Genomic DNA, 26462 nt, shown 5'->3' with positions numbered 1-26462 from the left:
GTGATGGAAATAAGTGTTGACGCATTAACCTTCCGCGCACCCCTTGACACAGCGCATCGCTGTCAGAGCCTTCTCGCTGCCCGCTTGTGACCCGTCAGATTTTATTGAAGCTTCTTTGTCTTCTCTGTTGTCAGCATCTATCGCTTCACTCAATTCTGAGGACCTGTCGCAATGTGGTCATTTATTATCATGTTTTTTTTAATTTGGTATTATTAAAAACCAAAAAGATTGCTGGGTTCATTCATGTGATGCCATGCAGTCATTTCAGGACAGCGTGCAGATGGTTGATGATTGACATGCAACAGACTCTCAAAAAAAAGACCCCATGCTGAATAATTCACCGCAATGTGGTTAATTTATACATTGGGCACACTTTGTAAGTGTTAATGCATTTGCTGTGGTTGAGCTGCCATGTGTGGGTATGTGCTTTGGGTGGAAAAAAAAATGTGGCGCACACACGAAATGCTCTGTCTTTTGAATGATTACGCAGTCCGGTGACTTATCTTTTTTTCCATAGTCCTTTTCGCATGAATGTATTTTTCAATGAAACACAAGCAGGAGATTTAATCTATTTTACTATGACCGAGTTGTCCTCTGTTGGGCACACCGGGCCTTACTGGAGTATCTTGAATGGGTCAACCAAAACTGAATAGCGGGCACGAGTGAATACCAGGAAGTGAATTTTTGTGTGTCCTCATGGACATGTTGGTTAGAAATGCATTCATAAATCATCTACACGACAACTGTATCGATTCTTGGTATCGGTACATACTTTTTTTTCTTGTGTATTTTTTCAAATCAATCAGCCTCAATTTGTATTCATCCTCACTATAATTTTCTAGGATGCGTAATTCAACCAGTATACATAATTATGACCTACTCATGCACATTTACATCCCATTATCTAGTTATTGTTTTTGTGCTCCTTGGAGATGAATGATAACAACACATCTGCTTTCAGCCGTATTCTTTAGCGTGTCCTATGCAATTATGCTCTGCCATAAAGGATGCATACTGTATATTTAAAACACTTTTTTTTCTGTACTGTTCACAGTGCTGGCCAGTTTCCGGGGCACCGTCCAGCACGGCCTCCCACTGGAAATTGGCGACACGGTGCAGATCCTGGAAAAATGTGAAGGTAGGAAATATTCCGGCGATTCCTTCACACGCCAAAAATCTCATCGCAGCTGTTCTCATTTTCACTTCCTCTAATTGTCATATAGTGCCGCTGCTGCCTATTACCGCATATGTAGCGTCCCTCCATGGGGATGATGTGAGAACCAGGGAAGAAAATAAATTGGTTCTGCTTGAGCAGTGACGCGTGGCCCCTCGCAAATTTCGCACCCACCAAATGTCCTCAAATGAAGCGGATGCATGTCGACGGGTCACACGCCCGACAACATGACCCAGGCACGGATGCTCGGGTGTCTGTTTTTGCACTCAGTGGACCTCCGCTCTCAGTAAATATCACACAGCTCACTGGAGAAGCTTCTTGAGGGACTTGCGAGAAAAATGAGCGCTGGGATGAAATGTCTCGCTGTTATTTCCTCTAAAGGGAGCTGACTGTTTTTCCAGCCGTGTAGCCCACGCCGGGTCTGTTTTTCTCCTCCACTTTAGCTTCAGGACGGCACTCCTGGTAGTGTGATAACCAAGTGGTCGTGCCAGTTTGATCTTTGACACGTTGTCACCATCTAGGTGAAATTCCAGCTCCCTACTGCCTTCTTTCAACGCAATGTCAAGGTATATCAATGTGGCATTTAAGGGACTAGGAACAATTGGAAAAAATAAATGCAATACTGCATGTTTTCTGTTAGAATAATCATGCAGAGACGAGACACAAATGGAATTATTTGGCAAAGGACATCAGCGATACAGATGAAAAAAAAGAACACTGTTTCTACTTTTAAATATGGAGGAGGCTTCACTGTCTCTACTTTTAATTTACTTTTATTTATATATGTGTGTGTTTGTTGGCAGATGCTAATGCAATTTTCTTCTCACTATCAGCACCATGCAACTTTATAAACTCGGGAAAACTAGTTGGCGTTGTGTGGTTGTCAGGTTAAGCAACCTTTTGGCTCTTGACACGCACACGCTTTCTCTTCCTGTTTGTACAGCCAGCTAGAAGGATGTGGTGTTTAATACACATCCGTAAGAAGTTGACAATAGCTCAGCCAGTGGAAGGCACCATCAGCATCGCGCGGAGAATGCCGAGTGATGCGAGGCGCTCCAGTCGCAGAGACGGGCTAATGGCTCTGCCTCATGTCGACAACACGCTTGACACTTCAAAACACCGCAAATGTGTTGCCGAAGACGTGCGTCCCCCGCTTACTTGTCGTCAGCCGTGTGATTTTTGACGTTGATGGGCACTCTCTTGCTGCATTTTTGTTCAACGTGGATGCGGGGATTGAAATCGGCTGTCGCTTACACGTGTTGTTTTCAGATGCTAATAATCACTTATTCATAGTTAACGGCATGTATAAATGTGTGTGTGTGTGTGTGTGTGTATGTATGTATGTATATATATATAAGTATACAAGTAGTGTTCACACCATGAAAGAATATTCACTGTGACAGCCTGAAAATAAAAAATTCCGCTTGGTGTCTGCAGGCTGGTACCGAGGTTTCATCTTGAAGAATCCAAATGTCAAGGTAGGTAGTTTTTGTGACAGCCACCGTGTTTTCACAGGGTCTACATAGTCTGGCTAATATCGGAGCGGCCTTTCCCCTAAGCCTTGACACGACCTCGGTGTTGTTTGCCACCAGGGCATCTTTCCAAGCAGTTACATCCACCTGAAGAATGCACACGTGAAGAATAAAGGGCAGTTTGAAACCGTCATCCCCGTTGAGGACTCGGTCATTACCGAGATGACTTTGACGCTGCGCGACTGGGGGGCCATGTGGAAGCAGCTCTATGTGGTAACAACCCCTTTCTAGTTTAGGAACTCGTGCACACACAAATACACGGCAATCTTCCAAAAAGGAGCTTTTCTTTGAGCGTTCATCTCTATCTCCGATTTTCCACACATTCATTAGCGGGATTGATTACGTTTGTGACCCATTAAGTTATCTGGGGCGCTGATTAAAGCGAGCTGATGAATACTTACACATCAGAGCGCGTACGTTTGAGGCTGAAAAGCAGCAGGACGTCCTGGCTAATTTGCACAAATCCTTTCGAAGTCGCAGCTTTGGATCCGGTCGTCGGCCGGCATGAAAGTTTGATATTTTGCGGCAGATCGTTTCCCACGACCCGCCGCGTTTGATGTCGCCGGCGTTCTCGTCCCCTCCCGCAGAAGAACGAGGGGGATTTGTTCCACCGGCTCTGGCACGTGATGAATGAAATTTTGGACCTGAGGAGGCAGGTGCTGGTAGGCCACCTCACCCACGACCGAATGCGGGACGTCAAGCAGCACATCACGGCCCGATTGGACTGGGGCAACGAGTGAGTTGAGAGACGCTTGCTCCGCCTTTCCTTTGTTTTTCCTGTCTTCCACCTGTCTCGCTTTTTTATTTTTTTATACCGCCCTCCCCTCGGTGCCGCAGGCCGCTGAATAAATGATGGATTAAAAACTTCTGCCACTCTCCTTGGAGCCTTCACTCTATATTTAGGGACATGTCTTCTTGGCATTTTAGGGACATCTGAGGATAAAGACTACGCAGCGCCAAAGTGAAACAACGATTTATTTGTCTTTGCAAATTAAGAGAAAATTAAGTGGAACATGAAACAATTCCATCCGAATTGGGTCTTTGTCCATCTGCGCTGTTTATATGAATCCCGCCATCCACTCTTTCTCTGCAGACAACTGGGTTTGGACCTGGTACCGAGACAGGAGTTCAGCATGGTGGACCCGGATGAAATCAGTGTGACGGAGCTCTACAGACTGGTGAGTGCTTCCACGATTGGTTTGCTATTTTCTATGAAATCACCAATCATATCGTTTACAGTATTATATAAATCAAAGGCATTTCACATCAAAGAGAAAGCGTCCAAACTAGACACCCAGGGAGCTGAAATTTCACCCAGATGGGTTCATCCTGGCCACTTAGTCGAAGCACCACTCATGGTAGTTATCGCTCGACCAGGAGTGTGCCATCCCTTTGCTAAAATACTGTGAATAGAACATGGAAGAATTTGTCCAAAAAATGGACACAATACCAACTGAGGGGATTATTCGAAATTATTTGAACTTCATTCAAACTGAAAAGTCAAATCGTTGCATGTTTCATCAAAGCCGGAGCCTTATTGATTTGGAAACGTATACTACACTTACATCTGCGCGCTCCCTTGCTTCACATCTCCTTCACATCTTCAGAGCGCTGTTACCATGACAACCACCTCTGCGATACAGCGTCGGCAAAATTGTATCTCACGCGCGCACGAAAAGAGCGAGACTTTCCTCTCACAGGGGTAATTGAAGCGCTTAATCCATCTGTTTTATTTTTTTGTTGGTGTCGTCTGCGCAAACAAAAGCAAGCGCAGCAGGACGCTAGCGTCAATGTACCTGTCGCCAAATGGCGCTCACAAAATGAGCACTTTTGGCGAAGGTGGGACAAGGTAGCGAGACAAAGGGGGGAGGGTGTCGACAAAATGTTGCCAATATTGCCGGGGAAATCTTTGTTTTGGAGAACAATTCTGCGCTGTTCTACAACAACAGTGGAGTGGATTAATTCAACTGAGATCACAATGGGCTATGGGGGGGTCCTATTGTGGGAATGTGTTAACGGTATTCCTCCTAGGAATGATTACTGGAAAGAGTAAAAATGCACCATATTATGTGTGTGTGCATGCATGGAAAAAAAAAATTATAATTACAGTACGGAGTTTCTAAAATGTGATTGGCTGGTGTAGAGATTTTTCTTTCAATGGGATTAAGTCTATTTGATTTGCTCTCATCCTGTATTTGAGGATTTGCAGCTTATAGCTTTTGTTACCCTCAACAAATCCATCGTTTTGTTTCCTTCAATGTTTTTCCACGCCTGTCTCCAAAATTGATTTCATTTTCTCGGTTTTGCTATCGCGCCCCGTCGCAGATGGAGCATCGGCATCGCAAGAAGGAGACGCCGACGCCAGCCAGCACCCATCACTTGTTTGTCCATGTCAAGAGTCTGATGAGCGCCAATTTGGGGGAGGAGCTTGAGGTCTTCTTCCACATATACGACGGCAGGGAGAACCGGCCGCTTAGGTATGGGCTAAACGCCATCGACAGGTACACATCCGAATACATAAGTTCTTATGTGCAGTGTTCTCGCCAATCCTTTCATCATTACATCACAACAGATCTAGACGTGACAAATTTGGGTGGAGTAAGGTTAAAAACATGAAGACGCTGAGTTTTTCATAGACGCTTCGTCGGATGGTTTAATATTTATAACATGTATCGTCTTTGAAACTCATCAATCGGAATGACTTGGGTAGGTTACGTTTACACGCGGGGATCATATCGGTTGAGGCATTCGGTTCGGCCGTGAGACGCGCACGTCGATCCGTTTGCGTCCATGCCTCGATTGCATCAGTTGTCCTCGAGGAAGGGGGGAAAAATCCGAGCGTGGCACCCTGCCAGCTTTGTCTCTCGCTGTCTGGCGGCGCAAGTAAACAGACTCGCACATTTACACCGGCCACCTGGCGGAGAGCCATTTCACCGCTTGAATCCGGAGCCGGCGCCCTCTGTGTGTCTCAGACCAGATGGGGGTCCGACCCGTTGCCCCAGCACCATGCCAACACCAACCGTCGCCTCGCACCGCACTCTTTTCTCCTCGCTGCGCCGTCAACGCACAACTGCGACCTTTTCTCGGTTTTAACAGCAACTTACGCTGTCCTTATTTACGACATCGCTAGTTAGCAGAACCCGCGTTTTACCCACCCAACCCCATCCCCCTTCCCGCGGGTGAGGGCGCCGCTCTAAATGCAATTATCGACGTCAGGAAAGGGAACGTTGAGTGCTCAGCGGGGCTCAGAGGGAAGGGAACCCGGCCGTTCATGTTGTGTTAATCCCAACCGCTGATAGAGTGAGATAAGGTCCCACGGGGGGGGTAAAGCTCGGTGATCAACACACCAGCAGTAAGCAAAGGCTGGCAAGTGATGTGGGGAGGACATGTGTGTGCACGAGTAGCTGTTAATTGCCGGTTTTAACAATAGACTGCTAATTAAGGTGGAGGAAAGCATGCTGTTTGATGCGTAGGAATCTGCCTCTTATGCTCGGATAAATGGCGTGGAAAGTTACAGCTGATGACGAGCATCCGCGTGGAATTCCCAAGCGAGGATCGACGGAGGGACTACAGTGTTCCCTCGCCACTTTGCGCTTCACTTTTTGCTGCCTCACCTCATTCTTCAAAAGACCGTTGGACTGCAATAACTCCCGCGCTCAGTCCTAACTCGGATTCCGCGGCGGTCTGACTGTTGCGGCCTGTTAATACTCGCTCTTGTTCAGAACGCACTAATCCATAAGGGCGGTGCGCTTATGGCAGTGAGCGAGAGAGCTCTTGTGTCTTCCACAAGAGAAACAGAAAATATCGAATACCGATTGAAATGCTGCGCATGTTAGCTTGCGTTATGCATCCGGGTGCTAGCCTGAAAAAGTTCTGGAAAATCATTTAAAAAAAGAGTGGGAACTCTGAGCAAAGTTTTTTTTTTTTTTTTTCCCGATGTGTTCTCTGCCCTTGCACAAGTGGCCATGTCACCAAGTTGGCTCATTTTCAGGCGCTGTGGTGAATTACAAGGCTTTCTCTCCGCTTATCGCGCCAACTGTGAAAGTCACCTAACTGGATTAGCGACCCGGTCTTGCCAGGGCCCAGCAGGATGCCTCTTCCGCTTCTTTTTTGAGGCGGCAGTGCAAATGTGAACCGCCCTTTCCGCTTTCGCTCGTCAAACGCTTAATTTTCGGGTCCTTTGTACTGATTTGAAAAATTATCCCCTGTGTTTTTTCAGAAAATTAGCATTTTGCGGCTTGTTACACGGCTAGTTTGGCACATTATTTCGCCCGTAGCTCTCCATTTACCCTTTTGATTGTTTTCAATGCTAAAAAGTGTTTAAAATTTCCCCGTGATATTTTCTGATGCCCTTCTTTTCTTGGTACAGTGAAAGGTTCTTTGTCAGGCTAAATAAAAGTGGCTTGCCCAAGTCGCCCGAGAAAACAGAGAGACAGTGCACATTGTTTGTGGTAAGTGGTGAATACCAACCGTTGTCATGAATCCCTTACCGTCCATGTCAAAATGATGTTTTATGTTCCCATCAGGATCTGGGGAGCAGCGATCTACGGAAAGATGTCTACATCGTCGTTCACATTATAAGAATAGGTGGGCATGTACGATCTTAACCCATGTGCGCCATTTTTATCATTTTTGCGTCTTTTTCTTCCATGTCATTCTTGCAGTATTTTAACCGAGGGATTGCACAGCCCTGGTAGGGGTCGTGCTATGTTGGATTTTAACATGTTGACATCTGTGTGAATTTCCATTGAACTCAGTTCAACGCACGTGTAGAAAGACCTTAATTGAGTGCAGACAACTGAATGATATTTTTGTTCATCCTTACGCAGGGCGAATGGGCGCCGGGGAAAAGAAGAACCAGTGCAGCGTCCAATACCGCCGCCCGTTCGGCTGCGCTGTCGTCAGCATCGCCGATCTGCTCACGGCCGACTCCAAGGATGACCACCTGCTCAAGGTTTATGCGTAAGTAAACAGCCGACGCTCCGCCGCCTGTTTCTTGACGAGCTTCCAGGACAACAGACTTCCAAGACCGAAAATAGCGAGTGTTAAGATTTCACAATGCTGTTTAACGCCGTTCATCCTATTGTCTCACTGTATTCTTATCTCTGTACTCATATTTATTGCTCTCTGCGGTGTCTTAGATGCAACACAGAAAGTGAGTGGCACCAGATTCACGAGAACATCATCAAAAAGGCCAATTCCAGATATAACCTGTCTGGATCCAACACTGGTAAGTCGGGTCATACGGTCATACGAAGCTTCATAGTGAAACGTTCAATCTATCTAAAATGGGGGAAATTTTCCATATAGTTTGTCAAAACAACATGCTTTCTGATGCAAATTTTACATGTAAACCTTTGAATGAGTGCATAAAAGTGTTGATATTTCTCTTTCAACAATCCAGGATCATAAGTGAATCAGTTTTCGGTCGGTCTGAGTCTGCGTTTTTTTTTTGAAGTTCTTCTTTCCAGAGGAGCAATTGAAAAGGCTTACATGGCCGTCTCCACAGGAAGCCTGCAAAAGCTTGCAAAATACAATCACACCATTGGTATAAATAGCCGCGTACACGGAGGCTGAGAACAACAGCATCAGCAGATTCCCATGGCAACAGGTCGGCCGGAGATGTCAAAAAAGTGTGAAACAGTCACAGAGGTTCTACCTGAGATTGCGTCTTTGCACTTTGCAGCAGCTGAACCTCAGACTGCGAAAAGTACATTTTACGAATGTAAGGCGATCATAAGAAATATATCATCATTATTTGTATTATATCTACCTAAGCTAGTGTTTCTTATTAAGCTTTTCTCGCTCAGAACATTAGTATTTTTTTTTCCAAAAGAAGAAGGTGATTTTAAAATACCTTCGACTTAGGACCAAGCACGTTTTTCTTCATTTAGGAAACCATAGAGAAAAAAATCTTATAAGAACAGACTTATTAGAATTATGTTTACCTAAATCTACTGCATTGCAGTCATTGTTTTGATTAACAAAGTCGTACTCCCTTTTTTGTTCTGCTTAAAACAATAAATCGTGCTTATTTTTTTCTGGGTTTCTTTTCTATGTTTTGTTCTTGCAGTGAAGGACGTGCTGGTGACACCTTTGACGCAAATGCACTTAGTCAGCATCTTTCCACTTTTCCCGGAGGACAAACATTTCCTTCACAAGAAGCTAGAGATGATGGTTTATCATGAGCCATCCCTCAAATTCATACGACGCATGCGGCAATTATGCTGAAAATCACAGTCGATTGAAGTGCCACTCGCCGTGTAATCCAAACGACGGAGCGTAAATCCCGATTCGTTATCTTAATTTATTTAATGACAAATAAGGCGGGTTGTCATCTATTATCGTCTCTAAATTAGCTGTACACTATTTTATGTCTTAGAAGGCTTTAAACAACAAAAATGGTGCTGTAAAACATGTAGACAAAGTAACCTGAGAATTGAAGTGAAATTTCAGCTCCCTAGTGTCTTCTTTCAATGCATTCCTTTTGATGTTAATCGACTTTGATGTAAAGATCGAAAGCTGGACAAAATTAAAATAGATCCTGCAAAACATGTAGACGGACAATCACAATCCTAGACTGGATTCTTTATCCTCTGCAAAGAACAAACCTTGCTTGTGCTTATCTGAAACTCCTCACTGTGTCACCCCACATGGAGGCTTTAGAAAGGAGCTGCAGATCCATGCATAATTTAGTAGCCTTGATTCATAACACTTAATGCCAGCGAGACAATTAAACAGAGTGCAATGGTGTGAGAAAATGCGTGTGTGTGTGTGTGTGTGTGTCATCTTTGTTTTTGCATGGAAAAGACCTGGCGCAGAAACAGCAGTGTCTTATTAGCGGCCAATTAGAAGTTTTAAAATGAAGAAAAAGCTTGTTGAGGAGTGATGTTCCCATGTCCTGAGCACTTTTTTTTTTTTCTTCGAAAAGACGTCATCTTCCGACGCATAGAAATTGGTTTCATAAGCATGTTTGTGCAAGCGATGAGTCAGGCCAGGTACTTACTTGAGCTCTCCGTTCCTTTTCAGCGTAGGCACAAGTAAGCAGCTCTTTTTTTTTTTTTTTTGGGAGGTGGGGGGCAGCGGAGGTTGAGGACGCCCTTGTCAGCCCGAATAGTAATGAGGTCCGCCTGGCCAAATGTTTCACCCCTGCGTGACGGAAAAATAACAATTCGACCCTTAGTTTGAATTCCCATCATGCCTCCGCGCCACGGTGAAGAGAGACTCTTATGTCAACTATTTTGCAGCGGTGCAAGCTGCAGAAAAATGAGTCATAATTCTTTTTAAAACAAAAATGTTGCAGATTGAAGTGCTTATTAAATGCGGTGGCTCAGGTGGTTGCTTTCATTTGGACAGAAATGTTCTTTGGTTTGTGCTCGCCAAACATTTTGCCAATAACTTCAATTCATTCTACTATAACTCAAAATTTGATGGAATCAATTTGCCAGGTGTTTTCTATTTGTGCGGTATTTGACATATTGGAAATTTTCCATTACTTTCTTCTGTTGCATCACATGACTTGAGAGGCCACTCGTAGCGTCGCCGTTTTCATCTCTCCGACGGAAAACCTCAAGCGTGACCTTTTCTGCGTGTACTTTTATTCATGCTGACATTCCAAGTTATCCCATGAGGGCAGCTTTGTATAGCGTGCGCTTTTTAACATGAAAAGACGTATGAATAAATCACAGGTGTTATTGTTTGTTGTTCCCATGTCCAGCGGCTGTTGAATTCTACCCGCAAAACACATGTGATGCTTTTTTGTGTTTTCAGGTCTGGCGGTGGCGCTCCAGCTTCTCCACGGCGACATCGATCAGCTCAGGCGAGAATACATGTTGCTTTTCACACGGGGCGTGTCCATCACCAGGAAACTGGGCTTCTCTGACGTCATCATGCCAGGTGGGACACCGCCAACTAATATTTCCGTTGCGAGGTCCGATTTTCAACTTTTATCCATCTCATTGAGCGTTTTTTTTTTCTTATTCTTATGCTCTTATTGCATATGTTGACCTGCCTTTTAACATCCACGGCAGTTGCCTTGGTAACACTCTCATCCACTGCTTGAGTGCAAATTCCATACACTTGATTAAATATTCATATTAACTCTCAGGTGCGGAGTGTAGATACGTGTCTGTCAAATGATGCAGATGCCTCAGGCTTCGGGACTGTTGTTATGCATCACACGACTACTACGGTACATAACAAAAGAAAAAAAAAAAACGCTGATACCTTTCATTTCACTTTAGCATGGCTGGACCAAGACTTTTTTTTTTTTTTTTCGTGTGAATTTTTCGGTAAAGCTTCCTTTTGACAGAAGCGGGGTGCACTGTCTGGTCACGCAGATAAAGAGCAAGCGCAGACTGCGAGTCCCCCAGCGCCTCACTAACACAGATTTATGTCCGCTCTCTTTGTCTCCGTCTGACTACAAACCACCTTACACTCGCTGCTCTGGCTTTCCATTCCTGACCAAGGAAGTCCGCCTGCGGGCAAAGCAAAGAGTCTCGCTGGCTCCTCTGTGAATGACTGCATCATCCCGTCTCAAAAAAGACCCCCATTGTCCCCCACCATACCTTCTCCACTCCCTTTTTTCTTCAACCAATTGTACTCAAGATAATTGAGTCTATATTTACCTGCAGTGTATTTTATTTCGCTGTTGTGTTGGGTTAGAGGAAGACACTCTATAGAATACTCTTTGTTGCTATAGTTACCTCTCAAGAGCAGGAAATCAATGTTGACCCCAGAGATGTCATTATGAACACACTTGCACCTCACAAGTATATATATATATATATTTATATATATATATATATATATATGGGTGTGCATGTATGGGAGTGTGATTCCCCTTTGTGAGAATAATAAAGGTTATCGTAGACACAGTTAATATGATCCTTTTTTTCCATCTTTCAGACAGTTTGAGGCAGACTAATCTCTTTAAACAGCGACCTGACATGTCTTAAAGGCAATTAACCTTATTTTGTAGCTTGTTGGACTCACTGCATTAGCCCATCAGCATTGTCTGTTAAAGGCTGACCTTGAAAATATACTCGACTTGATCAGCTCTGTTAATAGATTAGTGTCCTCCATGTCATCCAAAATATTTTTGATTAAGTTATTTCTTTGGATAAGAATGTAAAAATGTACAAAATGTATTATGAAGTGTAATTCATTTCAATTCTGTTGAGATGTAGTGACACGCAAGGTTTTATTTTTTTTTGTCTGGGGATTTGGACCCCATCATGTATCAAAAACCAAGGGCGTGCACACACACACAGGGGGTGTAATGGCGTCCACCTGAGTTGTGTGCAGGTTGTGCCCACAAGTGCAATATGTCCCCACAAAGACAGTAAAATCCGGAATTCGGTCCCAACTATTTAGCAACAACCAAGGACGCGCGCACACACATGCACACGCTTGTCCAATCTGTTGGGAGGTCATTCGTAACACTGCTTATTTGCATCATCAATGCCATTTTTTTTTCCTTTTTCTATTTTTGTTCGCCTTGTAGGAGAAATGAGAAATGACCTTTACATCACACTGGAGAAAGGAGAGTTTGAAAAGGGTGGGAAAAGCGTTGCCAGGAATGTGGAGATCACCATCTACTTGCTGGACATTGATGGACAAATCCTGAAGGTATTAAGCCATTGACATCCTGAATCATATTTTCTCAGCACAAAACACCTCATTGACGTCCCATTTCGATCATTTTTTTCCCCCTTCACCCTCAGAGTCAAGTGGCCGCCGGCTCGGGGGAACCGGGCGGGGACGAGTACCATTCGCTGGTGCTGTATCACAACAACAGCCCGCGTTGGGCGGAGCAGATCAAGCTGCCCATCCCGGTGGATATGTTCCGGGGATCGCACGTTCGCTTCGAGTTCCGACATTGTTCCAGTAAGTCGCGACTTCCACTAAGTAATTCCTGTCAAATCAAAGGGAAGTAAAAAGTTCATTTATTTTTTGTGTACTGATAATGCATCGTACGAATGAAAATGGCAGCTTATGAAATCACACATGCTCTTGGCCAATCACAGTTCCGCTTGAGTGTCATGTGAGCAGAACAATTGGAGACACGGGTCATCACCTGAGCCTTGAGCACATGTAATATTCTTTTTATTGGTAAAAAAAAACAACGTTTTTTTAAGGTATTATACATGAAAAATGTAGTTCTTTCTTTAATTATCGAATAAAATATTACATTTTTATAAATATTGATGCTGGAAATGGTGAGTGTAATGCCACTTTAATTAGGTAAAAATAATTCAATCATTATACAAACACACACGTATTTTTTCCAGCACTTGTAAGCTACCAGCCTTCTACTTTTATCCAAATATTTCCCCTCTAATCAGATGATGTCTGCGCTTTTAAAATCATGTTGTCATTCCCTGTCAAAAATGCTCATCCAAGGGCGGTTAAGTCACTGTGTTTTGTCCAAATTTTTTTGCGCGTGCTGTGTTCACTGCCCCCTGACATCTCTGTTCCGAGCTGCGGCGCTGATACGTCAAAAGCTTGATTTGAGCCTGCAAATGTATTCCGCGGCGTGCCGGGGGAACATCTAATAACGCTTTGGTTTTCATGTCGGCCTCCCCGCAGCAAAAGAGAAGGGAGAGAAGAAGCTCTTTGGCTACTCCTTTGTACCTCTGATGCAGGAGGACGGAAGGACTCTGCCAGATGGCACCCATGAGCTCATTATCCATAAGGTACAGACAAAAAAAAAAAGCTATATTTATCTCGATTCTTATTTTGAATCCAGGCGGTCATTTTGTTTGGTCGGAGCCTCTTCAGCCTCCCGTTTTGTGCACACAAGCTATTTGTGTGCATCTGACAGGTTTCCTCCCAAAAGGGATCACACACTGTATGATTATGTGATTCACGCCTTCTAAGTGCATCCGTGCAACAGGGTGAAGGCCAGTGAAGGAAAAAAGGATTCAAAATTCCGACTTGCAAGTTATTTTAACCCCTGGTGTCAATGGTCGAACGGTTTAGCTTGGCCATCAAAGAAATTGCATTTGCGCGCATTTAGCAATGATGAGTGAGGTAGTCATGTTTTCTTTTTAATGCTTTTTGTTAAATGTTTCGAGATCAGTGGCCCAAATCGGGTCGAAATTGACACAGAGGTAGAGCTGCACAATTCGTCAAAATTCTGTTTTCTCACAAATGTGTCCTCATTCTCACTTTGAAGGGTTTGTGAATTAAACAACACTCTAAGAATTCTGATTTTGTTTCCAGAATTCTGACTTTTAGGGAAACATTCTCACTTTAAGCCCGAATTCCGGCTACTTTCTCTGAATTCTGACTTTCTTACTTTAAAAAGCGTGTAAATAAAATCTTGACGTAAAAATGAGAAATGTGAAGCGTTTGTATTCGTACTGGCCAGAAATAACGTCCACGTCTCTTCAAGCCGTAATTCTTACTGTACGCGCTTTAAAAAGCTGGCCCGGTGTGCCTCGTCGTCCGTTTCCCGCGTGTCCGTATTACAGACTTGAAAAGACGCAAACCCGTGGCTTCAAACCTTTTGGTCGTGACACATCAAAAGCCCGGAGCAAATAAAGCGACCAAAATTGTCATTTTAAAAACGTCCTGCTCGGCTTGTAATTGCAGCCTGTGTCCTCAGCTGCAGGCAAAGGGTGCGTGCGCAAACCTCAGGCTCCGCGCACAATGACACGCACGCCGCATTGATTCATTTGTCAGCCGCAGGGGCACAGCGCCGCTCACCCGCCGTCTGATTTTTTTTTTTTTTTTCATTTATTTTTACCCTTCTGCTCGCTACAGGCCATCGGTAGCATTGTCAAACGCTTTCCTCGCCGTCCTCGGTTGGTTGGCGGGGGTAATGTCGGATGAAAGTTCCCGAAGAGCTGAATGAAAACTCGCGCTGGCCTAGTTTCTCGTCAGACCCAAAATAGATGCTGAAGCAGCAGTCCAAAGTGTGAGCGAGCTTCGGCGCTCAGGCGGCCTCAGCTCGGCGCTAAGGCGGCACGCTGAATCAATAAAACCACAACAACCCCCGTCTGTGATTGCGTAACTCCAACTGGCAGCGCTGAGAATAAAAAAACAAAACAAAAAACTGTGGAATAATGATATAACAGGTTGATAGTGCGAGGGAGTCACATGATTGACATCCGTTTGTATTATGTAAGGGCAAAAGGATGATAATGGCAATTTTTCACACTTTTTGGGGGTTATTTTTTGAAGGCTGAATGCAAAATGACAGAAAATGCAAATTTGCTAGAATGAAAATTCCGACTATCATAACCCTCGTCCAAATTTTCAGCTGCTCATTAATTGAACCGACAGGTTGGATTCGGACCGTGCTCGTTTCCAAGAAACATGCCAGAAGCAAGGATTTTTTTGCATGAAATCATTTTTTTTTTTCTTTGAATCCAGTGTGAGGAGAACACCAGCTTGGCAGACTGCACTCGCTATCTGAAGCTGCCTTTCTCCAAGGCCAACATCCCATCCAACAACCAGACGCTGAAAGGCACCAAGGAGTCTTTCTGGATCACCAGCTTCCTCTGCTCCACCAAACTCACACAAAATGGTAAAAAACAAAAAAGTCCTTATAGGGACTTGCATTTCTTTTCCTTCCATTGGATGCTTGCCTGACGAATTGTGTTTAAGCTCAGTCAGCTGTAAAAAAAATGAATATTTGCACAGTAGTGGTGGACACTGTTATTATAGTTAACTAAACGCCTGATGAAAGAAATACCTCTCACAATACAGCATTTTCCTGAACATTTCATGATATTAAAAGCAAGAAATATGGCCAGCATTGGCCCAATACCAATACTACCAACAATACCAACAAAAACAATACCAATACCAATGCTAATATAACATGACAGACAATAAACTACTCACGCACAGAAAATGCTTATGTGTGACAAGAAGAAACTAAAGGATGCTTCAGGTTAATCCGAATCTGAAGAGACAGATAAAAGCGACTTATGTTTTATTCATGCGTACGCCTGGCGATGCTGGGGAATCTGTTTTATGCGGCTAAAGTTAAAAACGTCTCCGTTTGTTTGGGTGGGCCTCCGTTTAAATGCCGTAATTTGTGTTGACGTGGCTCTCATGACCCCGTTTTGGTTTTCACTTCCTTTCGTTTTCGTGTGTGAGATGTGTTGAATATGACACCCATTGCAACCTTGTAACCGCAACTAAAATTGCAACAAAAAATCCATATCGGCCGAGTTTTTAGCATATGCGTATATTTTCCGCAGGCGATATGCTGGACCTGTTGAAGTGGCGAGCGCACCCCGAGCGGATCAACGACAGCCTTTCCAAGCTGAAGGAGATCGATGGCTCGGAGATCGTCAAAGTAGGCCAGAAATCGCAGCCGATTGATCCGAGATGTGATGAAGAGAAAAAAAATTCTCTTGTTTTTTTTCTCGCAGTTTCTGCAAGACACGTTGGACACGCTTTTCGGTATTCTGGACGAGAGCTCCCAGAGATACGGTCTCAAGGTGTTCGACTCCCTGGTAAGTGCTTTCTTGAAATGGCGCCGGCCGCAAATAAGAATCGAAACGCACCTGCTGTCAAAAGATGTAACACATGAAAGCCCCGTGAAGCAATCTCGCCACCGTCACGCCGCGCTGCGCTGATGGAGCTTCGTCTCGGAGCACCTGTTCCGCGCTCGGCCCGGCGCGCCCATGTGACGTCTTTGACAAATTTGCTTAGATTTATTTTTTGCATCAGCCCAAAACTGACCAAACGTAACTATGGAAAAATGCCATAATAAGAGGCAGAAATCGATACAATCACTGTCCTTTTTTTTGTTTGTTTTTTTCCCTCCCAGGTTCACATCATCAACCTTCTCCAAGACAGCAAATTCGAGCACTTCAAGCCAGTGATGGACACGTACATTGAGAGCCATTTTGCAGGAGCTTTGTCATACAGGTGCGGATTGTGACACCAATGGACTACGTATTGTTTTCCTATCAAAATTCGTCTGCGAATGTATGGAAATGCTTTGGCGCCCTCTTGTGGCTGAGCATAGGGGAGAAAAGTGCTACCTTTTTATAAACACAATGCCTGTCTGCTTTTCAATCTGGGGGGGTAAATTCACATTTAGTGTACCTTAGCGTGAGATTATACAAATTAATCTCTATGGCAATATTCTACTTTTGTCTTACATTGTCGTGTCCGCTGGATTGGACACTTGATTCTTTATCATACCCTACACAGTGCTCATGTGCTCAAATTATTCATTTTGCTGTCTTGCCGAAACAGAGGACAAAACATGAAAATTAAAAAGCTTGATCTTGAATATACACATGCAAATTAGGGTCCAACAGATATCGGTTTAAGACCCACGCAAATGTCGTTTTTTGGCAAAAACTATACGGATGGCCAATGTTTGAAGAGCTATAATGAGCCAATTGAGGCGGACACTAAAAATAAGCCAAATTTGCCATCCATCACATCACGACGTCGATTTGAATTCTCTCGATTGTTCGTCCCGACCCACAAAACAGTCCAATAAACCTCCAGAATGCTGTGTTTTGTTGGGAAGGGACCTGATCAAAGTTCTCAAGTGGTACGTGGACCGCATTGTGGACGCCGAGCATCAGGAACACATACAACAGGTTCTCAAGGTGAGAAACCATCTATTGACAGATTATGGACGCCGTGTTTTAATAGCTAGAAGCTTCCAATGGTAAAGATTTTCCCTTTACGTCGTCCAGGCCAGCGAGTACATCTTCAAGTACATCATCCAGTCCCGCCGCCTCTTCTCCTTGGCGACGGGAGGCCAGAGCGAGGACGAGTTCCGCGTTTGCATTCACGAGCTCTTCATGTCCATTCGCTTCTTCCTCTCGCAGGACAACAAGGGCACCAGCCCCGTGGCTCAAACGCAGGCAAGCCCAAACAGCGCCGCGTTTTGTCTGTGCATTCCCACCCCCCCCCACACACACACACACACATTTCCTCGCTCCAAGACCAGCACTCAATGGCGTCGTAATTGAATAATTTCATGCTCCCGGTGGGTCTGGAGTCAATCTGCGCCGCGGCTCCTTTCCTTTTCCCTGCTGGGAGATCTGAGAGCGGCGGCAAAAGCGCCGTCACGGATTTCCAGAATGGGCAAAACAAACAGGATGAGGATGCCTGTGATAATGACAATTACACACACTGGCAGCAGCTCTCAACGTGTGTCTTCACTGTTACTCAACAAAAATAGAACGATTCGAGACAAAGATAAGTGCCCTTTTTATTCAGCAACACATTCGATTCGGCCACGAATATTTGTTACTTTTCAGCTATACTGAACTTTAGGAAAAAAAACATTGAAATTTGCACGCCTCCTTATATTAACTGGGTATATTTCCCCCCCAAGTCAAGTTAAGCTGAGCTGCAATAAGTCGTTTTACACACACACACATATATATATATATATATATATATATATATATATATATATATAATTACACTAGCGTAAGAGCAATTTCTATTCAAGAGTTTTATTGTCTTATGCATATAATACCACACAATGAAATTCTTATTCCCCGAGCAGACCACGTTCCATAATCGAGCAAATAATGAGGTAGGCGATAAAACAAAAGCAAAACAAACACTATTCATGAAATGAATGTTCGCGTATTTATTTATGCATTCATTTGTTTGTGCTAAACATATTGTTAATGTCCCAAATGATAGAAAATCCTCAGTCTGCTTTTTATTTTTTTTAATGAACACGTGCCCACTTAAATACCTATTACAGGCTCATTTGTAGCTTGAGTGCTTCCGGCTGCTGGGAGTCAAGAAAAAGATTTGGGTCTTCAGGGAAAGTCGGTCTTTATTTTCTCCGCGCATACTTCCATACTCAGGCGGTGTTCCTGCGAACGTTCCCGGCCGTTTACGGCGAGCTCTTGAAGATCTTCACGGTGCGCGAGGTGGCCGCCTTCGTCCGGGAGACGCTGGGCAGCCTGCCCGCCATCGTCCACGCCGATTGCCCCTTGGAGGCCGTCAAGCTGCAGTGCCTTGCCAAGACGGTGGAGAGCCAGCTGTATATCAACCCAGGTGAACCCCTTTGGAAAGTTTTTTTGACAGCGGGAACCTGATCGGGTTTGTCCCCCTTTTGCAGAATCCAGGTGCATCCTGCTGCCGGTGGTGCTGCGCATCCTGCAGGCTCACATGCAAGAGCAGAGAGATCTGGTCATGTGCGGGCGGATCCTCACCAGCATGCTGTCGCTCATCAAGAAGGAGGAGAACGGCACCTCTGTGCCCAATATGGTAGCCATTTTATCCTAAAGACTTTTTTTTAACATTTTCGGGACATTTAATCGCAGGCGCGGTGCTACCTCTACAAATTCATTTGTCCCTGAAGTCATTTTGCAACATGAGTTTTCGTAAGTCAAGGTGCTTTTAACATGTAAATAGCCTAATCCGTTCCAAGACTTCTGAGATTTCCATTTAGTGCGTAAGAATCATCGCCGATTAACACATTCAATCCCAAAGACATTTTTGAAATTCTTTTCAGTCAAGACATTTCATCGCAGGTAGCGACTTATGAAATTATTATCATTCCAGAAGTCTTTTTGTAACATTAAGTTTTTGTAAAATTTACTAAAATAGAAGTAAAATAAAATAAAAAAAAATAGTAGGATGTTTTTTGTTCAGACCCAATTTATTCGGAAATTCCTTCGGCAATAAAAATGAGTCAATTAATAACCCATAATGGTTAGGAACTAGGAAACCAATCGTGCCAATGCATGTCCTCACAAGTTTAGTCGTACAAACGCGTGTGTGCGCGCGCCCGCCAGGAGCCGGCGGCGTCGGAAGAAGTGGACCTGATCGTGGAAAGCCTGCTGGGAGTTCTGCTGAGGACCATCCTGGAAATCAGCAACCGACCGCACCCCGCCGGGCCCGCCATGAGACTTCAATTCCAGGATGTGACCGTATGTGTCCGTGTTGGCGTGCGCTCCTTTTGGCAAAGTAATTACTGATTTGAAATGGAGTTGCTGCAGCCGAGACTATAATTGTGCCAACATCGTTAACGCAAATGCCAGTAATTAAGATTTATAACGCAACGCACACTCGGGGGGTTTGTGTTGAGTAACCATGAGCTCATCATCGCTGAAGGATACTCGGGGGCGGGGGACACTCGTGCATATTTTGCAGCTAAAGTTAATTAAGGGCACTCGTTTGATAAATCGTTTATTTTGGCCACCAAATGCAACTGGAGTTCCTCAAGGACAAAACGATTCCGTTTTTGTGTGCGCCATCCTGCCAGGGGGAATTTGTGGCGTGTTTGTTGGCGCTGCTGCGACAGATGAGTGACCGCCACTACCAGCAGCTGCTTCAGGCGTTCGGCAGCAAAGACGACCTGAGGGTACGGCCGCTCGCTCCGCATCCCTGACTCACGCAGCAGCGCAGTAATGCCGGCTGACGTTTCTCCAAAAAAAAAAAAAAAGATCACTACCGCACATAAAACAAATCCAGCTTTCCAGTAGCAAAAGATCATGAAAAGAATGCTCTGAATTGTGAGCTAAATCTCACAAATTCAACTCGTATCTCAAGCCGCTACTCTAATCCAAACACACAAGTGACTTATGGCTGTAATGTGTTCTTTGTTGCAGGATTTCCTCCTTCAGATCTTTACGGTCTTCAGGATTCTCATCCGACCAGAGATGTTCCCTAAAGATTGGACCGTCATGCGATTGGTTACCAACAAGTAAGCGAGCTCTCCTTTTGGCTTTTTTTTTTTTTCATGCGTATGGCGTTTTTACAAAGGGGTCAATAGAACACAATCTAGCAACAAGTCATGTTTGAATCAATTTGTTTGTAATTTGAAAAGAACGCGGTAAAGCTCCTGCCATAGCATTGAATTCCATTTGCTGATACCTGCAGAATTAAAAATTCATAAAAAATTCATGTACCCCTAGGGCAGGGGTCGGCACCCCAAAATGTCGAAAGAACCATATTGAAACAATAAAACAAATTTGTCTCCGGTTGTTGTCGCGGGGAAAACAGAGTTTGTTTGTGTACTTTTGCGATTTGCGCTCCGGTGTTGACACCTTCTTGTTTTCAAAAATGAATCAAGAGCCAGCGCAAGCGCTCCCCGCCTTCGCTCTCGAGGTTTCTCCTATAGATGCAGTTTTTAATCCGAGGTGACGTATCCTCGCGAGTGACTCTCTGCGGTGCTTCTTACAGCGTGATTATCACCACCGTCCTCTACCTCTCGGAAGCCCTGAGGAAAAACTTTCTCAATGACAAGTTTGACTACAAGGTAAGGTCAAAATCTGAAAAGAAAGCCACGGGCGGCCAAGCCAGACTCTCCCAAGCTTTTTATGCTTCTTAAATCAAGCCCATGTTCGGCGTTGGCCTGCCGCTTGAGTTTTTGTGTTTTTCAGGTGTGGGATTCGTATTTCTACCTGTCAGTGTTGTTTATCAACCAGCCCTGCCTTCAGCTGGAGTCCTTCTCACCCTCAAAGAGGAAGAAGACTTTGGAAAAGTAAGTGGCAAGTGGCGCGTCGGCGTCGCAACTTCACACCGCGGTCTTGTGCCCGGCAGGTACGGAGACATGAGGGTGATGATGGGCTGTGAGATCTTCAGCATGTGGCAGAATTTAGGTGAGCTGAAGTTCCTTATTCCCATGGGATTCCGTATTTACCGCGTTAGAAGGTGACCTGACGGCTTTCCATTTTCTCAAAAGCTGCCATAAAATCCGCTGCGCCTCATGCAGATTTTTATTTTTGGCAAACAAAAAATAACAGCTCCAAATAATGGATTCATAATGCGACCCCAGCCACCACTGTAGCTTCTATTCTATGTGCCTTATAATGCTGTGCACCTTATATATGATTTTTTTTTTTTTTTAAAACAAGCCAGTCACTGCAGTGTGCCTTACAATTCGGTGCGATATTTTTTTCTTCAGGGGAGCACAAGTTGAACTTCATCCCGGCGATGATCGGTCCTTTCCTGGAGGTGACGCTGGTGCCGCAGCCCGACCTGAGGAACGTGATGATCCCCATCTTCCACGACATGATGGATTGGGAGCAGAGGCGCAGCGGCAATTTTAAACAGGTACATCGCGGCCTTGAAACTCCATTACGTATGAACTCAAGTTGAACCTGCGACGCAGATTTGAAGCTTAAAACCATCTTCCGGTATGAAGGTGGAGGCGAAGCTAATAGACAAGCTGGACAGCCTGATGTCAGAAGGCAAAGGCGATGAGACGTACAGGGAGCTCTTCAACAGCATGTGAGTTGGAGGCCAATTGCTTGATATCAATGGCAGCGGGTTCATTTCAGGTGTCTCAGTACAGCTACGAAATCGAAACTGTCCTAATATATATGTATTCATATGTTATGTGTACTTTACACAAGTAATAGTGTCTTAACCCGCAGACACACTCTGTTGGGTTTTAATTACTTCAAGATGTATTTATGGATTCCTGATAAAAAGGTGGGTGCGGGTCAGCGTCCATCTTCAGCCACTTTGCATCTTCACACACACACACGTCTGTGTCCAGTCTTGGTCCACGCCGTCCTTGTCTTTTCAGGTTTGTCCCCTGCATGCTTAACGTGTGTGTGCGTTGTGTGTGCGTGTGTACGTCCCATTTCGTTTTGTTTTTTAGCTGCTTTGGCCTTAGCATCGGTGTAATTTTAATGAGGATGCAAATCATTTATTCATGGTCTGTCCTCTTTAGTGAGACGTTTACTGCGGAAGTGTAGAACTAACAATGTGGCGTGAATATTTTTGATTAAAAATAAAACGTATTTGTAAATACATTCAAACCTGACTTAAATTTAAGTCTACATATAAGCCAACTGTGGCTTTGGGGTCTTTTGCGGCCCACCAGCGGCTATATACTCCTGTGCAGCATATCCAGTTGTTGTTGTTTGGGTTTTTTTTTTTTTTTAAGGGGGGGTAATCTCCATGTAAACAGAGACAAAGATGCTATCAGAGTAGTGAATTTGAGTTTGAACCACTCTTTTACTCACCACCAGGGGACACTCTTCACTAATGCGTGCAATCATGCGTGTTATTGTTGTGTTGGTTCAGTATTCTAACATGTGTCGGTGTTATGTTGAAAACATGTTGGTGCTCTTCTTATTTCTAAACATGCAGGCAGGGTTGTTGATTTCTTCCTATAATGCATATGTGGAGGTCAATACGTAGAGGAAAACAAATCTTTTCACTTTTTTTTTCACCTTCTCGTGCTACTAACCCAAAACTAACCCGCGTGTGTGTGTGTGTGCTGATATTAATCATATTAATTTATCCCGCCTATGCTTCCCTGCCTGGAGTAGAATTCCTCTGTTTGGTCCTTACCCTAGGTAAGATGCTCTTCTTTGTTTTCTCGGTGTCGTCTTTGTGAAGGGTGGCACATTGCGGTCCAACGTGAAATGCTCCTTTTGTTGTCGTCAGGTCTGGTGTCTTCCCCTCGTGTTTTTTTTTTTTTCTCAATATGTCTTTGCATCTGTTTTGGCAGCCTGCTGAAGAAGATCGAGCGTGAGACGTGGAGGGAGAGCGGCATCTCCCTCATCGCCACCGTCACACGACTAATGGAGAGGCTGCTGGATTATAGGTGAAAGAACCTGGACTAAGGTTTTTTTTTTAGTGCACAATTGATTTAGGAACAGCCCTTTTTAGAGATTTTGATTTGGGAAAGATATAACTATAAGTAGCAGGGAGTACATGCCTGGACTTATAAAAGACGTAAAAGTATGGCTTTGGCAATGAATGCGTTAACAGGCTCTGCTCTTGCGCTTTGGTCTCAGGGACTGCATGAAGCTGGGCGAGGTGGACGGCAAGAAAATCGGTTGCACTGTCAGTTTATTGGTGAGTTCACGTAATGGAAAAACTCAAGATTTGCGACCTGTGTGATTTCAGCAAATTTCTTTGGTTTTTATCTGCTCAGAACTTCTACAAAACTGAACTAAACAAGGAGGAAATGTATATACGTTATATACACAAGCTGTATGACTTGCATCTGAAAGCGCAGAACTACACAGGTACAATAGTTTGGATTTTGTTTTTAATCTGCCTGTTATTTTGTTATGTTCTGCTTGTAATGTTTCATTAATGCGAGATGTGTTCACAAAAATAAATCATGAATTTGACAGGTAACGAGTGGAAGCACATGCCAAGCACTATATTGAATATAAATATATATTTGAATTAATATGTTAGTTTTTGTGACGTGTTATAACCCCGCAGAGGCGTCTTACACTCTGCTGCTGTACGACGAGCTCCTGGAGTGGTCGGACAGGCCCCTGCGGGAGTTCCTCAACTATCCCATGCAGAGCGAATGGCAGAGGAAGGAGTTTTTGCACCTCACCATCGTCCAGAACTTTGACAGGGGCAAGGTGAGCAGTGGAAATCCTCACTATTGTCCGGAGCTTTTCATTGAATTAGAAAACCTGCACATTGAGTTTGGTGACCCTGCTTTTTAGTCGACTCTTTAGCACTATCTAGTGGGCACATTCGGTAGTGCCGCCGAGTTGGTTGAAGTGTTTGCGTTTGTTGTCATCAGTGCTGGGAAAACGGCATCATCCTGTGCCGGGAGCTGGCCGACCAGTACGAATCCTACTACGACTACAGGAACCTCAGCAAGATGAGGGTGAGTATCCCATGCGGAATATAATATCTCATATTTTGATTGATTGTTTGTTTTTGTGTGGCCAGATGATGGAGGCGTCGTTGTATGACAAGATTATGGACCAGCAACGGCTCGAGCCAGAATTCTTTAGGGTTGGATTCTACGGAAAGAAGTTCCCCTTTTTCTTACGGGTAAATAATAACTTTGGATTTCGAGTATTTGAGATCCGCACATTGATAGTTGTCGCTCACTGATAATCCTCAAAATCAATTAACGTGCTCGATTAATTCACGTACAGCTCGTATAAGGTTGCGAAACGGTCCACGCCAATTGGCTCAAGCATTTCTCGTTGGCATAAATGACGTTTTTCATTGGACGATCATTCTTTTATTGGGTGAAATGAAAATGTATTTAAAGCACTTGGCGTTGAAAGAAAGTGGAAACGTAAGGCTTGACCTTGGAAAGTCGTTCAAACCGTAAACTCTTCATTTATTCCTCCTCCCGAGTCCCCAAAGAAGTAACAAGCCCAAAGGGAAAATTCCCTTTTCCAATACAAGCGTCCTTGAGTGTGATGGGACGTTGAGTCCTACCGTGCAGTAACGGCATTTGTCCGTTAGGTGTCACTGTAACCCCACGCTGCTGTTCGCTGCCATGTCCCTCCTCAGAACAAGGAATTTGTGTGTCGCGGCCATGACTACGAGAGGCTGGAAGCTTTCCAGCAGAGGATGCTCAACGAGTTCCCGCACGCCATCGCCATGCAGCACGTCAACCAACCGGACCAAACCATCTACCAGGCCGAAGCGCAGTGTATCCCTTTTGAAATGCGACCGATTTGTTGCTATCTCGTTTCCCCCTGGTTGGTTTTCATAAATTGCCGTTCATCATCTCACCTGACAGCTGTACACGACCCAAAAAGTTGCCTGCAAATGATGCCGTTTTTCCTTGAGCTATGACCCTTAAAACGCGAGGTTCTCAGACTTGCAGATTTACGCGGTGACGCCGATCCCCGAGAGCCAAGACGTGCTGCAGCGCGACGGCGTGCCCGACAACATTAAGAGCTTCTACAAGTTCAATCACATCTGGAGATTCCGATACGATCGTCCCTTTCACAAGGGCACCAAAGACAAGGAGAATGAATTCAAGGTAATCTAACGAGACGGTAATTCCTATTTCAGGAAATGATCCAAAACACAGATCTAAAAAGTGAGATGGATTTTATGCCTGAGATTAACTGATATGTTTTTATAAAAACGCATTGTTGTGAAGCAGCTTTGTCTCCTTCCATTCACGCCTCGCGCAACAGGCAAATCATCAACGTGCACTCACAGGTATTATCCAGTGCCTGTATTGCACATGTATTATTCATCCGCACTCCTGTAAACTAATTATAGTTCGGAACAGTCGTGCGCATTTTAGCGACGATGAGCGCAGGCATTCAGCCGCGCGTTTTTTGAATGAACAAACACGCGCTACACGCCCTAAATGAAGTCGGCGCGGTGGAAAAATGTCCAAAGGTCATGATTTCCTTCTCACCCGTGCTGTATAACGTGTTCTTTTCATGTTTGCCCATGTTGAGAGCTTCACGGGCTTAAAAAGCACAAAATCAATGAAGGTCGCGTTTGCTGGCGAGCGAGTCCGAAGAGCCTCCTTCATCATCGATCCGCAACGCTACCGGAGTGTCCTTGAGCAAGACGGGCTATGCTCAATTAAGCTTCGACCCAATAACAGCCGTTTTCCAGGAACCGCGAAACGAAATTTGAACAAACATGCGCAGTGCCGTGGGAACGTTAAATAGCGTTCTTTAATGTAGTGTTGAATATTTCCAAAGAGTAATCAGACTTTTAAATGTGATCCCCGAAGGAAAAAAAAGTGAAGACTTTCATACCCGCAACTGAATGGATTTTGATATACGAGCAAGAAATGCGCCTAAAAGTACCGTCATTCTGTCGTTTTAAATCGTCGTTTTAATTGGACGGCCATGACATGCATCACCATTAAAGTCACAGCTGGACGCATACTCTAATATACGTGTATAATGTACATACGGTATACACGGCATACGCACTCTTCTTACTGTCATGTATGAAGAAATGAAATGATTCAAATGTTTTTTAATTGTTATTGTTATCCGGGTTGAATATTTATGGTTACTGTTTAGCGTTATTTCTCTCCATTTTATGATCGCCATTATTTTCAACGCTTTTACAGTCCCTTTCGC

General features: G+C 44.3%; 1 protein-coding gene across 2 annotated transcripts in view; it reads left to right on the top strand.

Annotated features, from left to right (window-relative positions):
* Positions 1-26462, top strand: part of dock4b (dedicator of cytokinesis 4b) — a 56177-nt gene that overhangs the window by 17108 nt on the left and 12607 nt on the right. The window contains exons 2-40 of one of the 2 annotated variants that reach the window (XM_088406323.1): positions 1055-1138; positions 2612-2652; positions 2767-2919; positions 3294-3442; positions 3800-3884; positions 5032-5183; positions 7076-7157; positions 7233-7293; positions 7536-7668; positions 7848-7936; positions 10477-10602; positions 12212-12336; positions 12432-12594; positions 13297-13403; positions 15088-15241; positions 15924-16021; positions 16098-16181; positions 16499-16599; positions 17216-17297; positions 17388-17558; positions 18525-18717; positions 18782-18930; positions 19461-19595; positions 19931-20029; positions 20277-20371; positions 20851-20926; positions 21051-21151; positions 21211-21269; positions 21575-21723; positions 21815-21900; positions 22953-22979; positions 23135-23230; positions 23424-23484; positions 23564-23657; positions 23863-24011; positions 24179-24265; positions 24331-24435; positions 24910-25051; positions 25221-25387. In XM_088406323.1, the coding sequence (XP_088262449.1) occupies positions 1055-1138; positions 2612-2652; positions 2767-2919; positions 3294-3442; positions 3800-3884; positions 5032-5183; positions 7076-7157; positions 7233-7293; positions 7536-7668; positions 7848-7936; positions 10477-10602; positions 12212-12336; positions 12432-12594; positions 13297-13403; positions 15088-15241; positions 15924-16021; positions 16098-16181; positions 16499-16599; positions 17216-17297; positions 17388-17558; positions 18525-18717; positions 18782-18930; positions 19461-19595; positions 19931-20029; positions 20277-20371; positions 20851-20926; positions 21051-21151; positions 21211-21269; positions 21575-21723; positions 21815-21900; positions 22953-22979; positions 23135-23230; positions 23424-23484; positions 23564-23657; positions 23863-24011; positions 24179-24265; positions 24331-24435; positions 24910-25051; positions 25221-25387 (4310 nt within the window). The remainder of the gene's footprint in view (positions 1-1054; positions 1139-2611; positions 2653-2766; positions 2920-3293; positions 3443-3799; positions 3885-5031; positions 5184-7075; positions 7158-7232; positions 7294-7535; positions 7669-7847; positions 7937-10476; positions 10603-12211; positions 12337-12431; positions 12595-13296; positions 13404-15087; positions 15242-15923; positions 16022-16097; positions 16182-16498; positions 16600-17215; positions 17298-17387; positions 17559-18524; positions 18718-18781; positions 18931-19460; positions 19596-19930; positions 20030-20276; positions 20372-20850; positions 20927-21050; positions 21152-21210; positions 21270-21574; positions 21724-21814; positions 21901-22952; positions 22980-23134; positions 23231-23423; positions 23485-23563; positions 23658-23862; positions 24012-24178; positions 24266-24330; positions 24436-24909; positions 25052-25220; positions 25388-26462) is intronic. The other variant, XM_088406325.1, reaches the window with a different exon arrangement.

The sequence above is a fragment of the Hippichthys cyanospilos genome, chromosome 22, assembly GCF_059441005.1.
Source record: "Hippichthys cyanospilos isolate Australia breed blue-spotted pipefish chromosome 22, RoL_Hcya_1.0, whole genome shotgun sequence".
Lineage (NCBI taxonomy): Eukaryota > Metazoa > Chordata > Actinopteri > Syngnathiformes > Syngnathidae > Hippichthys > Hippichthys cyanospilos.
This window is presented reverse-complemented; position numbering and strand designations above follow the sequence as displayed.